Genomic DNA, 17,759 nt, shown 5'->3' with positions numbered 1-17,759 from the left:
TTTTACATAAAACCTTCCTGAAACCGATAACAACGTATGGGATTTAGTTCTGAGGGACAACTAGTGACAGCAGTACTACAGTGAACCAAAGGTCATAGAACAAGATAGGAAAGTGACCCAAAAACCTTGGTTTGTCAGCAATTTTGAAATACATGAATACCTGGGGATCCCGTATGTTCGGGTTGAGATTATCAATTTTAGTTCTAAATACATGGTTAGAATAAACAGACGTGTAAGTTCCCTTGCGTTGAATCTGCTAGACAACGGTAATAACATTAGAAGATTGAAAAGGGTACATGTGCTAGATCTTAGTGACGATCGTTGAAGATACTCTATTTCCGTGTTTTTTTTTTTGTTGAATAAAATAAAAAAATATTTGAATAATGGTCAGTAGTCGGAAAACTGTAGAACAAAACAATTAAACTTTACAAAATCTTACAATTAAACTTCTACATATTAACATATGCAAAAATCCTTACAAGTAATCCAATACTCGTTAATGAGATTCGAAACAAAGGCAACAGTACGAACATTTAAATGTCTTTCTAGACAGGTTACAACTTCGCTGATATTTTAGGAGTAAAAACTTACTTTTTAAATTAGGGTATAATGTTGAAGATTATGTTGACTACTCCCAAACAATTTATTTATTTTTGTTAACAAACGCAATTCATTTCATTACTTCTTCAATAACTGTAATTAAAGGTAATTAAAGGTTCCTCTTTAGACTGTTAACCAAACCTACAGTGCTTATATGAAATGACTGCGTAAACATAAAACTATACCATAAAAAAGTATTTTATAAATTTTCCTTACACGGTTTTAAAGGCTTAAGATCAAATTAGTTATCAGACATGTTTTAAGTAACAGTTAATTCAATATGGAACAGTCAATTTTTAAAATGACATCTACATTTTAAAACGTCTATTTATCCTTTTTCAGATGAGTATGAAAATGTGTACTGGATAACAACTGTCACAATGACATCCGAGAAACAGTGCTACTTTAAAAAGAAAAATTGTTGTATTAGAACTAATTTATTAACAGCTGCAGAAAGGACAGTCAATGTAATGAACTCGTGAGCACATTCAACGAAACAAAGAAAAATAAGCGTAACAACAGCCTACCATTTTTTTTTTAATCTAGGAATATTTTAAGTGTTTATGTAAATTAAATTTAACATATGAATATGGTAAAATGATTATACTTACTTTCAGGCAACTGAAACTCACAGAAAAAATTTCTTTTTTTGGTCTGCATAACAAAAAAAACAAAAAAAAACGCGAAGTAGACATATTCTTTATTTTTTTAAATGCTAATGTTCAGTTTATGTGTTTAATACTTTACGTTACACTATACTTATGATAATTTTTGCTGGTTTTAAATCCTATTTGCCCAAACTTTGGGTACGATTGGGAAAGTTAAGTTGTTTCACTCAAACATAAATTTGAATCGGGTAAAAAACATATTTAAAAGAGGATGTTTCTTTAGTTTGTTGACAGAAAGAGTCTTTCTGCAAAATTTTATTTTATTATTTTAGTAATGAATTATTGAACAATGAAATTCAAAGGTCTTCAAATTTATTGAAAGAAAAAGCTGGAGTCAATGTAATCAAAGGTCATCTAAAATAAAATAATGAATATTAATTACGTATCGTCTCTTACCAAATTAACATTTGTAACACATAACTACTTTCCCTTACACTGAATGTCAGTTGAACTGATTGATTTGTTCGAGTTGTTGTGCATCAAAATGCACTGCTGATTATTATATTACCAATTAGTATCGAATTAAACCATTAGCTATGCTGTGTTGATACTGCATTTCTTATCTAAAGAATGAAATAAATGCACCATTAAATTATAGACTTAATTTGCATGCAACAATGTAAAATAATTAAGATAAAAGATAATTCACGAGTAGAACTAATATTTATCGAATAACAGAGATAACATGACTGCAGGAACGGATAACACTGATTATATTGTAAGAAGTAATATCACGACCAAAATAAAATAATGTGTGAAGATGTGATGGGTGGCAGAAAGATTTCCTAAATAACCTCAATTCTTTTACTTTTAGAGGGTTTTAGTTTTTCTAATTTACAACAAGCATAACGGTCAACTGATTTAACATCAAATGTTTATGATGTACGTAGAAGAATACGTTAGTGAAAACAAACGTGTCTTAAAAAACATTATCATAATATGTGTATCGTAATCTTTAATAAATCTAAATTAAATAAACAAAACAAAATTTTTTTGTTCCATAAATTGTGTATTTAGCATCGGTTCAATTTAAGAAACCAGGAGTAGTAAATTGTACTATAAAAAGCGCGTGAAGAGGGGCTTCCAGCGAACACCCTCAATAAAGCCTACATATATAAATAAATATTTATATAAATATGTACGTAAAAAATCTATATAAATAAAATGTCTTTCCGTGTTTACGGAAAGACATAGGCTTCACACCAAGGCATAGTAAAGACGTTTATCACGCTTGATACCGAACCAGTTAAAATGTCACTCAGGTATCCAAAGACAAGCACGTTTTGGTGTTTCAGTCGCCAGAAATCTATTGTCTCGGCGATTAACTGCTAGAAAGTTCACATGATTGTCTAATCGCTGTCTGTAATTTGAACCGAATCGTTTGATCTCGTCACAAATCTAAAGCAATCCAAGATAGTCGTGAATTTCTTCATTCCGAGATAACCGCGGTGCCTTTGCAATGGATCTTGCCAACTTATTTTCAAAACGTTGTGTAACATCAACGGTCATTTTGAACGTCGTGACCCATAGTTGTATGCCACATGTCCATCAGTCATAGAATCACCTTGTAAATCAAACGTTTATTGAATAACGACAGGTGCGAGTTCCTACTTATCAACCAATGAAATTAAATCTGAATTCAGATGTGAAGTCTACTAAACCGGAAGGAATGCATAAAAAAGACTGCTGCGGTTTCTCTCTCATAGTGGGATGAAGAACGTAATTTAGCGGTTTTGCTTACTTTGTGTTTATTGTTTATTACTTACGATCATGTAGTTACACTTAAGTCTCTAATGACTGAAATTGTTGATGCGAATATAAATAAAAGTATTAAAAAAAGAAAATTATTCGTGTTAAAATAAAAATAATTTATGATTAAAAGGAAAACAATCACCTTAAGTCAACAGACGATCTGCGAAGTAACTACATTACTGGTAATTACTAGTAAACTACGTCATTTCAAGGATATAAATTTACTGAACATTCAAATTCAAGCTACTTTAATATGAGTAGTTTGAATTTATTATTTTAGCCAACAGTTTCTATGTATTCAATAATTCCTTTCGATTCTTTACTCATTTTAAATCAACATTACATTTATGTGCAACCATAATAATATTTTATTAAGGTAATTAATGGAATTAAACTATGAATAAGGAATCACGGATTCTTTAAATGTCACTCAGAAATATTTATCTAAAATATTAGGGATATATTCGGGTAAATTATATTTTCGGATATATTCGTGATAAATTCTCAAACTTTGGAAACTGATGTAAGTCGTGAAAGTAAACAATGAACTTATGTCCTACTTTGCTTCATTATTTGTTTTTCTCTTTTTAATCTGTCTTTGTGTTTTTTATAAATATAAATTTCTAACTCAAACGATTTACATACATTTTCTAACAATTAAAAAATATGAGGATTTTCCATAATTTAATATTAACCGGCATAAATATTAATTTTTAAATCATAAATGAGTGATACGTCAGCTCTAAAAATTTATTATTTATATACAAAATATTTCTCATTTTATAAAAATCGATTTTACATCTTTGTTTAAATGCAATTTCCGAATTGCTGTCGCAAACTTTAGATGAGAATAGCTTTTAAGAAACAGATTTTAGCCTCTTTCAAATCATCCAAAATAAAATAAATATCAGATTTAAATATCATGAGTTTTGTAAAACCTTCCTTTCTATTGTTAATCTTAATTATTAAAAATTCTACGTTACCAGAAATTAAATTTGCAAGTAAACCTGAAAGTATTTGCTTATCAATAAAAATTAACGAGTTCTAAATTCAGCAGAATAGGACCAAAGTTTCAAATGTATTTTATTAGGAGGATTATCAACAATAAAAAATTATCTTCATGATGTACGTTACAAAGACTAGCTGTAGAATAAAGCAGTGAAAAGTGTATTGTATGGAGTTATATCGCTGCATTAGCGTATAAAATTGTCGGATGACTAAAATTGTTGACAGAAAAAAAGCAATTATTTAATTATGTCTATCAAAAAAAAATCTTGTTTAAAAAAGTATTTATTTAAATCAGATAAAGAGATATCCACCAGCCTATATTGAATCACAACTGTTTGTTAACAACAGGATTCTAATTTTTTTTTCCTGAACTCGATGTAATTGCATAGTTCTTTATACGCACGGTTTCCCAACCTCAATTTTTCACTTTATTAGTGAAGTGGAAAAACGCTTTAATTTCTATTGTACATTAGTTTGTCTCTTCCCACTTTTTTCATTTCAATTAAGGTAATCATCCTATCAATGAGGAACTTTTATTTGGTTTTAAACAAAAATACAATTACGTTATACTTGTGAAAACAGTTTCACTTTTATCGATTAATTATTTTACAACAAAAATCTGTAAATAATTTTATTATTGTTTGACAATAATTAGTAAAAGAAATAAAATTTTAACAAAATTGATGTGCTGAAAAAAAATAAAATTGTTAAAATGTGTCTGTGATAAATCAAACAGTAAAAAGATCCCAGTAAACTAGAGTATGTACATACCACAAACGGAACAAAATATAGATTATTGCTGAACACGTAATTGTGGGGTCTAAAATATAAACTTACTGAGTTCGTCGTGAAATTTCAATACTAACTAACTCTGAATTATTCGTGCACTTTAACGACATACCTTCAATCATATACAGTTAAACATCTGATAATAATCAACATTCATAAGCGGGTAAATCATGTTTTATTACATATTAAAAAAATTGTGGCAAAAAGCCCTGGATATATAAATAAAATTCTTATTGCTTTATATTTAGAATATATCTTTATTTAAAAAAATTACATTTACATAGTAATTAATACATTACTGAATAATTATGGATTATTAATCAAAATCAATATTCTCATTTTTTTCATTCACTGTGGATAACGTCGTTGAAAGTAGGAATACTAAATGTATTTTAGGTCAAAAATTAGGTATTAGGAAAACTAAATAAAACCTTTTTATATTATATGTTACTTAGATTTCAAAAGTTAATTACATTTTAATATGAATTTTTTCTCTATTCTAGTATAGATTCGATGAAGTACTGAAGGATTACACTTTCGTCTGTTTCAAATTCTCTTCTTAATTTTTAACAAATGAAATTTATTTTGGATTTAATCCGAAAAAATTATTATTAATTAGTTATTATTAATAATAATTATTAATTATTAATACGTTAATAAGGTTTGGATTTTGAAAACAAATAACATTTTTGCTAAGAAATTCTGCATCTTTCACCGTGTTTCCGTTTCCACTTCTTCTCGTAATTCACTATTTTTAAATTAATTATTGCTGACAACCATGCATTCAAATTGTAACTTTGAATTTTTATTTTAATCTTTTAATTTAATTTAAAATTTTGGATTATTACATTTTAGAATATAATAATTTTTAATTAACTATCTAGAAAAATCTGCAACTTTAGGTATATACAAGGCTGAATAGTTTCGGCTGAATAGTTTACTACGAAGTAAAGGAACCGATAAAAATGTAATTTCACATACATAGATTTAACCGATGTAACGGAACTTTCCAATTATACATTATTCATAAATATATATTATGGTGAGTGATGTATATATACTCACACACACACACAATAGGCAATTGATCTGTTCGATAGAATATTTACTCTTACTTTAATATGCACCAAAGATTTCACTCAACTATTAAATTCTGCAACAAAAGCTATATGCTGCTAATGACAGTAAATATATTTTTTTATTAATCGAAATATTCAAATTATTTTTTTTATCTCCTGTTTAGCGGTAAAATTTCATTTTTTTTTATTCATGATTCAAGTGTAAAAGCTATTCGCTATTATATGGTCTCGTTTTTCTATAGCTCACTGTATAGTCGCGTAATTTTCTGTACTCGAAAATATATTAATCAGACAGTGATTAATACTAACTAACTATTAATACTATATTAATACTATTATTTCCTTCCAATATTTTCATGTATTCTTATTTTCAAAAGAAAAACTCCTTATACCTGTTGGGTGAAACCAGTAGAATGAAGTATAATATCCTTTCTTCGTTAATTATTCGTTATACAGTAACTTTAATGACCAGCCTACGGCCTCTAATTTACAGTATTTTGTTTTTTGGGATATAATTTATATTGTGTAAACCATTATACATTAGATTACCAACGCCATTAAACATTATTAATTTAGCGTTATATTTTATTTATTATACATTAGATTACTAGTGGATTGTAATGACATGAATCATTATGTCATTATGTAATCGTTCAGTAACACTGAACGATTACATTATCCTCCAGTAAAGAATATTAATTATGAAAGTGTTTATGATTTTCTTCGTTAAATAAATTGTTAATACAATTATCATGGTTTTTTTTTTAATGTATCAAATATAACTTTAAATCTCAAGTTAATTTGTGTTAAATTTACCTGAAGTATTTCAGTTCTTTTGTGAAATGATTTTTTGGTACTTCATTCAATAATTTCATTATCATCCGGATTTCTTCCTCTAAATTAGAACGAAAGTATGTTTATCTGTCATTATTTTATATTTTATTGAAAGTTTTATTAAACAACTTAGGAAAATAATTTAAGATTAGTATAAAATATATTTTATTCAGTTTTTCATTACTGTTAAACGGTTTTATATTTACATTTAAAAAAATAACCACCTGACCGGAGTATTTTATTTACAGGATTTTTTTTTGAGACATGCTCTATTGATATGATTCTAAACTGCTTTAGAAATAAAAATTTAGTGATGGAATATTTCTGAGTATAATATACTGTACCGATATAAAGCAAGGTTAAGATTAGATTCCTCAAAAATCATATAACCACTTAAATATGGAGCATCGTCTGAAATTCAGATTTTAACTCAAAATTCTGGATTTACCAAAGTTTTGGTAATTCAGAAGTTATCCTGCTATTAGTGTAGTGTTGTCATGACGTTTTTAGAAATTTTTATTACGTGATGTTTCATTTTCTGCTTGGTTTTTATTAAACGGAACAGCGATGAATAGAAATAATACGTAACATTTGAATAAAAAAAAAGATTTAATTACTAGTATCCAATTCCCTTAGTCAACATTAAAAAATATATGGTTTACAGTAATAAAAATTACATCTTTCCCCCTCTAGATTCAAACTTCAATTAAATGAAGGATGTCCCAAGTCTCTATGACAACAGTTAATGAAATATGCTATACCGTAGATCTCAATACAGAGTCTGTTCAGAAAACAATCGAACATTTTTAATTACGCGTCAACGGAGATATTAAGTGACGTGCGGTTGGCAGCAATGCGTTTCGTATAACTTGCTGTGTAATCACTTGTTTTTGGATTGTTGATATTTTGTTTAATTACCCTGTTATAGTTGATTGCAACATGTTTAAGAATTAGTAGGGATTTTTTAATGTGCGATTTTCGGAAACAACGATACAACGTAAAATTTTGCGAGAAACTGGGAAAAACTTTCGCAGAAACATTTCAACTTTTGAAACAATCTTACGTAGATGATGCTTCAGGTCGTACGCAATGTTAACGTGATTTTCCGGATTTAAAAGTGATCGTCAGTCTACTGAAGATGATCCTCGATCAGGAAGGCCTTTGATTTTAACTGATGACACCCGCGTTCAGAAAATCAACGATATGGTGTGTGCAAACCACCGATCGACTGTCAGAGAATTTGTAGAAGAGGTTAGAATCTTGACTGGATCATACCCTGGCATTTTGACTGAAAAATTGAACGTGCACAGAGTTACAGCAACGTTTCTTCTGAACAATGTGTGGACGTTTATCGGCAACTTTTTGAACAATTCGAGTTTAAGGAGTTCCTAAGTTGAAGTTCACTTTTGATTTATTACTTTCGATTCATTTAAATTAATTTTTCTTTAATTTATTTTTCGTTCACTTAATTTATTTTGGATTAACCAATTTTGTTTCAATATATTTATTATTCTTATGGCTGACCCACATCAATCAGAGGGAGTGCCTCCACCAGACGAAGGGGGTTTCTCTCCTGTGGTAGCGAAACGATTCCCTACGGAGTATTCTAGGGTTCAGGTGGAAGACGTCAAATCGGACAGTAGTGGCAGTGATAGCTTGGCAGAAGCGGTGATTGAAGAACTTCGGTGCACGGGTCGGTTGTTGACGAAGCGCAAAGGAGAAAGACAGATGAGAAGATGACTCGGAGGCAGTAGAGGGCTGATGGTCTGATTGCATCGAAGAGCAGGGATGTCGAGGAGGACTTTCCGGCTCTTCCGCTCTGGTCGGACGACGTCATGGAGGCTGGAACGTCCTTTGAAACCTTCTGGGAAGCAAAGACTGCGTGGTTCCTCACCAGCAGATGAGGGAAAAGAGTCAAAAGCAAGTTCCTTATACTTGCTGGAGACAGTCTCTGATCTAGAGAGGTCTGCATCTCTTATAGACGTCTCATGAATCGGAAAAGAGATGCAAAAGTAGGGAAGCGTACAGGTCGCATGGAAAAGAGCCTACAATCACGGAAGAAATGTTTTGTACATAACATGACTATTTTGCTGCATAAAGTTAGGGACTTGAAATCACCGGTCCGACTACATACGACGACTAAAACTAAAATCAAAGAGTGCTCCGAGCGTATGAACAGTCGTGTTCGTATGTTGGAGGAGTTCGCAGATGTTTTGGATTAAATATTTGTGGGGCCTCAGGAGAGGTCATTTTCTCGGTTGAGCACAGCGGATGACGCTACAGAAACGTACATTATCATCACTGACTCCGGCTGGGGGTCTACAACGGGTTGCAATTTGGTTGTCGGTTGACGAGCTTCCGCGAGCGATTGATTGCGGAATTGCGGAGACAGACATTGAGCGGTTAGTTCTTAGAAGCTGGTCTCAGGAGGTCTTCCTATCTTCAACTCTAATGGAGGATTCTCACTTTTCTGACGAAGATCTGCTTCCAGATGATACCGAGGTTGGTGAAACCTCGTATCATCGATGTGTTAGAAGGTAAGTTGTAGGTTTCTGCTCCGAGAATTTGTCTTCTGAGATTACTGAGGTGGAAGTCCGTCAAGTGATTTGTAGCCTGGCTAGGAATAAAGCTCCCGGATATGTTGGTATCATAATGGCCCTTTGACTAGGGTTTATAATACGATGCTTTTCGCTGGATATTTCACAGCGAGTTGGAAACGTGGTGTGTTGAAATTGCGCTTTAAAGGTGGTGACAAGGATCTCACTGTAAGCTCTTCTTGCCGTCCTCTGACGCTCTTGCCTGTAGTAGGCAAGGTGTTCGAGAAGGTTTTCACACTAATTATAGGTTGACTTCTAGTCATATGCTGATGGACGACTAGTATGATTATCGCCCGGGCAAGGGCACAGAGGACGCAATTCTTAAGGTAATGGATCTTGCTTCTTCCAGCTAGTGCAAATATGCACTTGGCGTCCTTTTGGATATATCCGGCGCCTTCAATAACTTGTGGTGGCCCTCTGCCTTCTTTCAACTTCAGCAGCATGGGTGCATGCTAAATGAAATTAGAACACTCTCGAGCTATTTCAGCGACAGAACCGTCTTCGTTCATGACGGTGGCTAGGAAGTAGGAAAGACCCTGTCAAAAGGTTGTCCACAGGGAGTGTTCTAGATCCACTCGTATGGATAGTTGAGTTCGACTCCCTTATTCGATTGCGGATGCCCAGTGGCTGCTGCATCGTGGCTTATGCTGACAATGGGTTGCTGCTGTTCGAGGGCAACTCGCGTGCCGAGATATAGAGCTCAGAGCGAGGCAGGCATGTAAGGTGTCTGGGTGTCATCCTTGATGAGAAGCTTCAATTCAAGGAGCACCTTCAATTTGTTGCAAAGAATGCTACTGATGCTTTCTTTGCTGTCTGTAGTCATCAATCCCAAGTGGGAGTTGAATTATCGTACCATGCGTATTCTTTACAAAAATGTCTGCGAGGTCTTAATGTTGAACGCTGTGCCCGTCAGGGCTAATCGTTTGCAATTCTAATGTTATAGGGATATTCTTTTGCGAGCCCAGCGTCTTCTATTGTTAGCTATTGTCGATGGCTTCAGAACTGTCTTGAGATAGGCAGTCTCTGTGACTGCCGGCATTAAACCCATTCACAATATTGCTACGAAACGTAGCAAGCGGTACATTTCCAAGAAGGAAGGCCTTTTTACTTCTGGGCGTATGCGAGACCAAGGTTTTGACTTTTGGCAAGCTTGGTTGGAACGATTCTTCTACTGCTCGATACACGCATGCTATTTTTCTAAATGTTAGAGGGTTACGAGCAATTAGTTGGTTTTCTCCCAATCGGTAAACAACTCAATTCCTTTCAGGACATGGTGCCTTTAGGAATAGTTTGGCTTGGTATGGTTTGGTTGACTCCGGCTTGTGTCCAGACTGTAGGGCCAATGATGCTATAGCCATGTCCTTTATGTTTGTTCCCAGTATAAGGTTGAACGTACCAGAGTTGTTAGGGAACTTGAAAGAGTGAATTCCTTCATTTATCTGCGTGTCAAATGGAAGACTCAGTCGCAGAGAATGGACTATTGGTTGCTTCCTCCGATTCTCCCTGAGCAGGACGGCTGAAGGGGGGTATAGTAGACTAGTATCTCGGGTGGCTAGGGATAGCCTGGGCAATTGATTGGCCGGAGATAGGCGTAATGGCATCGAACCACGGTCAGATAGAAATTGTGGTGAATATTTTGAATGGTGGCGATCGGCGGAACGGCGACTGCACTGCCAACGGTATGGTTACCATGCAAGCGTAAGGTGTAGCGCCGTTTTGGCGAGGGCAGTTTTTGAATGTCACTGTCAGCGGGATGGCGACGGCTGCATGGATCCCATGCAGCCGTGAGGTGTAGCGGCATCTTGACGTTGGTTGAAAGAGAGGAAATGTCATGCGGGGCTTTGCGATGGAGCTGAGAAGGAGTAGAATGTTTGTCCGCCTCTCCCTTGTAAATCAGACTGGACTCCGTAAATTAACCTAAGTCTGGGGTGTGAACTGAAAGTTTGAGTTCACTAAGGGAACTAGGACATAATTTGTTGTTGCGAACATTATTTTTGGTGGTATGTTGTTTAATTGCCTCGAATTTATTTAAACTTTCTTTAAAAGTTAATTTAGGATTAATTAAAAGAACGTTAAAAATAAAAGTAATTTTAATATATTAGTTTCGCACAAGTTTTTTAAATATTAATAAGTAATTAATTACTTTTTCATTGCAGATTAGTTCCATAATTTATAAATTTAATTAAAAATGTAAGACAATTCTGGTGACTTTTATACCGTATGTAAAACCAGAGTTAAATTCATGTTCTTTGCTTCTCGAATTTGAAGCAGAGCCAAGTAATTTGGCACTTAGAATAAAGATATTCAGAAAATTCGTTTAATGTTGCAAATTTGGAAGGTTTTTTATCAAAAAACAGGGACTCCACCCGTTTGACCCCACTGCTCGATATCTTCATGGATGTGAGAATAGTACTGGTAAATAACAATTAATGCCTGAAAAGCTATCTTTTCTCCAACGTTTTCCTCGTTCTCACTTTAGTTGTTTCAGAGGACTGAGATACTCTCACTCTGTTAACAGACTTTGAATAGTAAGAAAAGTTCCTTATTTTTCTTGATTGTTTGAAACAAGTTTTGATATGACCAATCCTAACCATATTTCTTTTTAACTGTTTTTAATCCATTATCGACTGCCAAAATAAACAATAAAAATCCATAAAATCTAGCTAAATGTGCTAATTTAATCTAATTTAAATAATAATAAAATATTTAGAATATTAAATATTTTACAAATTTGGTTATGATTAGATTGAACATAGATTAGATTAGATTGGTTATAGTACATAGATTGAACACAAAATATCGAAGTAAACATTTTTTTTTCCTGTAATGAATATTGTAACCTCCCTTAAGAATGCGTGATAATTTCGATTGGAGATAATGACCAAGCCTGTAAGGTATAAATCCGTAAAGTTTTATTAAAACGTGTCCAGTAAGTAGTCTGCAAGATGCGCGCCCAGAAACGACACTAATTGTAATTTTATTATACGTATAGATTTTTTTAAGTGAATAAGAAAAATTGTCTCTATTTTATTTTTATTGGTTCCGTAAATGTTATTCTTGTGATTAAAGTCTGAATAACTTTTATTTTACAGTTGTATTTAATGTTGAAATATATACAAAATGTAATATTAATATTTCATGTTACCAATTCTATATCATTGTTACTTTAAAACATAATAAATAGTTATTTTATTACTAAATAATAAATTAAACACGCTGTTTCCTTTTATTATAGTGTTCAAACGTTTGTAGAGTGAAAATAATCACAGATGATATTTAATGTATTCTAATCTGCGGTAACATTGTAAGGTTTCGGCAAACTGTAATAGTTAAAATTAGTAACGTCTAGAAACAAATTTTTTACTTCCTTTGCATCACAATACCCTCGAAAGTTTGTGAATTATTTTGTTTAATTCGTTGTACGTAATAAGCAATTAGTGCTATACATACATAAGCATTTTCAGCGTAGTATAGGAGTGGAATCGATTTTATATTACGTCAGTATAACCTCGTAATTACTATTTATTTCCGTAGAAAACGTTAAACTTGTAATTGTTCATGCTGAATGAAAAATAAACTGTAAGTACTTTCCAAGAAACGGATTATTATTAGAATTATTCTTTTAATGATTAATAACAGAAAGCAATAAAATAAAAAAATTACACATTCAAATAACCTAATAGTTAATATTTATTTAAATGTAAAATAATTTATGTAAAAACAGGTTGTTAAACATTTGATCACCTTTATTGAAATAGCATTAACTTTTTATTGCTTTAGATGTATTTGTACTGTACACATATTTCTATTAAACGTCAAAAAAAGTAATATGTATACATTTTACAGATATACAGATTACCCTGAATATCTGTGTGCACTATATCTTTTACATTATATCAGTAAACTGAATATCTGATTAATATTTAGTTACATTTTTCTCTTATGAGTATTTATAAACAATACAGTTTATTTCTGGAAGATTATAATTGGTTTGGAGTGGTATTATATTATTAATATTAAATTTGATTAGTTTTTATGTTTTTAGTTTTTACTTAGCTTGTGGTTACACCTATAACATATCAAAACGTAAATATGGATATAACTGTCACCTGATCGATTTAATACCAATTAATTTACTACTGATGGAACTAACTCATCTGGTAGAAAACTTGGATCTTTACAAATTCGGATAGAGCTCCTAGGAAGTTATTCCGACATAAACGTGTTTCATTCGACACCATGTTTGTAGCAATCTGAATGACTCGGATAGCGGATCTTTGATGACTCAAATTCCCAATCAGGATTTCCATCATGGCAAAAGATTCCGGTGCTGCGTAATCCGAGAACGACGAGGGGTACCAATGAGTTTGCAAGCAACTAGGTCGAGGATGAACTGGTCGTACCCACTGAGTTGAAATGTTCGGTTGATATAGACTATGCGACCTGCCCTCGGAATTGCAGGAGATAACCCGGCGCTCAACGCCTGAAGATAAGTATGAGTGGCAAGATGAAACGGACTATCCACAAGAAGTAATGGACTTCATTTCAAAGAAGAGAGGTCTGAAGAGGAGATAGCAGTCCTACAGGAGATCAGAGGAATGGCGTCTTTAAACAGAGCTGTTCGCTGCTAAAGTGTTTCAAGGAGGAGTGAAATTATCTCATTAATCTTTCACTTTCAAAAAGGGACTGCTATACTTTGTGAAAGACCATGAGGAAATTTCAATGACCGTTATTTCAAAGACCGACATGTGGCCGGTTTTTCAACCACTTAACATCCAAGGCGCCACTGAAGGAGATATTATGAACTTCTTAGGGAGCCCAGATGCGATGAGTCTTCCGATTAAGCACTTCTTATTTACCTTAGTCAGGTGCTAAAAGTGATTGAAAAGGAGTGAAACTCATATAAAACATCTGACTTTGACTTTATAACCAACAAAATGCTCGCTATGATCTCATCTAAGTCTGTAATTTATATGACTCAGCTGTTTAATGGTATCATTCGAACAACATGCCACTAGTCAGAATGAAAGTTATCCCAAATGGTAATGATCTGTAAGCCAGGAAAGTCAGCGCATGAGAAGTCCTTGTTTGATAAGGTCTGGCTACCTGGTTTTGTATACAAATTAAAAACGTGTCTACCTCAACCATTCTATCTGGAAATTTGGTCATAACTTGGAAGATCACTTTTTCCAGATTAAAAATAAGGATATTTCTTTGATATTAACTCGGATGTTCCCCAGGGCACAGTGTTGGGGGGGGGGGGCTATCCTCTACTCTGTCTTCTCTGTGGACATTCCTGTTAAGAGACGATACCACTATTGCATCGTTTGCCAATGACTCGGCAATCATGGTCATCAATTATTACCCTACTCAAGGGAAACTATTTCAGGGAACTTCTTTACACCTGTGATTTTGATGAAATTTACTTTAGATTTTTACATAACAAACTGACTATAAATATGATTTGAGATATATTAAAATACAAAAAAGAAACTTATAAATGTATTTTTATTGCTTATATATTATTTCAAGTAATATAGAAGGAATATATGATTACTCAAATTATGTTTATAAGCTTAACAAGAATCTATTTAAAATATATTTCTGAAATATGTTTCTAACAAGTTTTATAAGACATAAGATTACAAACATAAGATTTACAGTTCTTAAGATTTATAAACAAAAAAAAATTGGTAGTTTAATACTTACAAATTCGGGTACAGGAGGAGGAGAATCACCAGGTTTTCCAGGTAATACTACAGATGTTGGCAGTAAGGTCTCTTGGCATGTTTCTTGACCATTACATGTTCTCTCTGATCGCCAGTTCCCTAATCTTCCAGTACCTGGGCCACCTGCACCACGGGTTGAATCAAAACATGGAAGAACCTATGCATTAACAAAAAAAAAGAAAATATTGAACTAACAGGTAAAAAATATTTTATGCAAAGAAAAATGATAAGCGGCAGTATTAGATAATGAATGAAATTTAATCCATTAGCTATTATGAATAAAATATTAATAATGTAGAAATTCAATATTGTCTAACAAAACTAAAAACTATAGCTTAAAACCAATTAATGGTATATATGTAATTTAGTTAATGATGAATTTATCTTATGCTAGGAGAAAAAATGATGCAAAATTTTGTGTTAAATTTAAAAATTCATGTAAATGAATTAGAAAATACTAATACTGTTACATTAGATAATATTATTGAAAAACTGTCAACATAGGTAGAAATTTTAATTCACAATTTTTGAGATATACTGGAGCATTATGAACATTTGAAAGTTGAGAATGCCAAGCTGCACTCTCTTACAGCTAATGTATTTCAGTTATTGTATACAACACTATTTATGAAGCATCTCCATCTGATGAAAGTCTTGTTCGTGGGAACAATAGTAATTCATTAATGGGCAATAGTTGAAGAAATGCTGGAAGAGAACAAAGAAGGCTCCCATGGTTCCATGTGTTCAACTTTTTACTACCAAGAACCCTGTTGTGGAGTCCAAAAAAAAACATGATTAGGAAAGTTACCTGTAAGATCTTCAATGCATTGGATCACAGTAGAATCAAGGAAATTCGTATAGCAGCCAGAAAGACGGTCAATGAAAAGAAGAATACTTTCTAGTAGTTTTCTGGTAGGCATAGACTCTACAGAAGTGGATGCTTTGATTAAGGATTACTCTATATTGTAAATAATGAAATAGTAAGTACCCAAACTGGTACAGATCATTACATATTTCTATAGATGAAAGAGAATTTGAAAGGTCAGGAAAACAAAAAATTAGATTACATACGCATTAGTACAGTGTTTGTTTTGAAGCCTGTGGAACAAGTAGCAGGCTTATTTAAAAAGATATTCTCTTAAGATCTGATATGTCTACAGATGAGGACCATTCATATGATTTCTAATGAACTGATCAATGAAGATTTTTTAAAAGAATGGTAAAAAATTACTAAGGCTATACATTAAAGCTAATGAATTTTTGGCATGTACAGCTTTGACTGTCTTATTATTCTGAAAGAATATTTGATAAATCTTATTTTGTTTAAAATGGGAATAGGATGAAACTGAATGAAATGATGTAGAGAACCTCTTAGTAATGAATTTTTATCTCACTCCTGACACTTTTCCCAATGATCTTAACGTTTACCTTGACAACCTGCAACTGTTGATGCATATTGTTAACATCTAAATCATAATGATAAGTAATAATAGTATACTTTAACTTGATTGGTAGAGTCAAAGTTTAAAGCCTGGTATTTCTTGGTATGTCAAGAAGCTTTCCAGTAATATTTTTGAATTCATGATAAAGTTTGAGGCAATTCGGTGAAAGGAAATCATTTCTTAAATTGGTTATTTCAAAAATAGAAGTCAAGTTTAGACTTTAATTTTAGAGACCTGACAGGCATGATATTTGCAATTTTTATAGATTTTGTTGAACATATAGATTTCAATTGCAGTCATTGAGAGGGTATGACAGAGGAACTGCCTGTGTTTCTGGATTACTGCAAATCAGGCAGGTCAGGTAACTAACAAGCAATCTAACTTGAACTTTGATAATATTGTCAATAGATTGATTGTTCAGAGGGTTAAATACATTTACCCAACATAAAGTATTCAAACATCCACTTGGAACTCATTAAATTTCAAATGAATTGAATAATGTAACATCATTCACAGGTAATGAAATTTTTATCAGGTATTTTTTGTTTTATCACTACAAATTACTGATTTCAAATGCAAATTATTCTTTAACCCATCTGTTAGTAATGATTATAAGTCCATTACTGAGTATAAAGATGGCAAATCACAAACCTCTTCTTTCTTTATTACATGTCATTCAACTTTAACTTTTCATTAACAGATCATGGCTGTGTGTGATTTTACATGGTTTTATAATTATATTAAAGTTTCTTTTTATTGAATGCATGATTCTTTTCATTTATTTTCTACTATTCTTATTTACCTACGATAGAAAATGAAAAGCTGCAGGCATGAGAAATGTGGAAATGGAGGAGATTATACATGTGATATGTGATTAAATGTGCGGCTAAAGTGAAGAATGAAGAAGTAATAAGGAGAATGATTGACAGTACAAGCTTAATCAGAAAAAATTCAGAATAGGAGTGAGCTGTATGGGACATACAATGAGAAGAGAAGGATTGTTTAAAGCATTGTTTGCATTTTCATGGAAAACAAAGAAATAGAAAAGAGTAAAATTTATAGAAGCTTAAAATGAAAAGGGAACTCTCTACCAGTAATATATACTGGGTTTCTAAAAATGTATTTTGGAATAAAGGAGAATAGAGATTTACATGATAAAATGTAGCTGCTTCAGGCCAGATAACTATATGATGACATCTGAGAACATGAAGTTAGTAAGAGGAACCACTGAACAGAGTCCATGCTGCTCTATACATTCCAC

At 32.4% G+C, this 17,759-nt stretch overlaps 1 protein-coding gene across 1 annotated transcript in view; it reads right to left on the bottom strand.

Moving 5' to 3' along the window:
- The window catches only part of sNPF-R (short neuropeptide F receptor), a 515,234-nt gene that overhangs the window by 67,808 nt on the left and 429,667 nt on the right, over positions 1–17,759 (bottom strand). The window contains exon 5 of the mRNA XM_075354365.1: positions 15,037–15,213. Coding sequence (XP_075210480.1) covers positions 15,037–15,213 — 177 coding nt within the window. The remainder of the gene's footprint in view (positions 1–15,036; positions 15,214–17,759) is intronic.

Source organism: Lycorma delicatula, chromosome 1 (assembly GCF_047948215.1).
Source record: "Lycorma delicatula isolate Av1 chromosome 1, ASM4794821v1, whole genome shotgun sequence".
NCBI lineage: Eukaryota > Metazoa > Arthropoda > Insecta > Hemiptera > Fulgoridae > Lycorma > Lycorma delicatula.
Note: the sequence above shows the minus strand (reverse complement) of the source record. Positions and strands in the feature narration are given on the sequence as shown.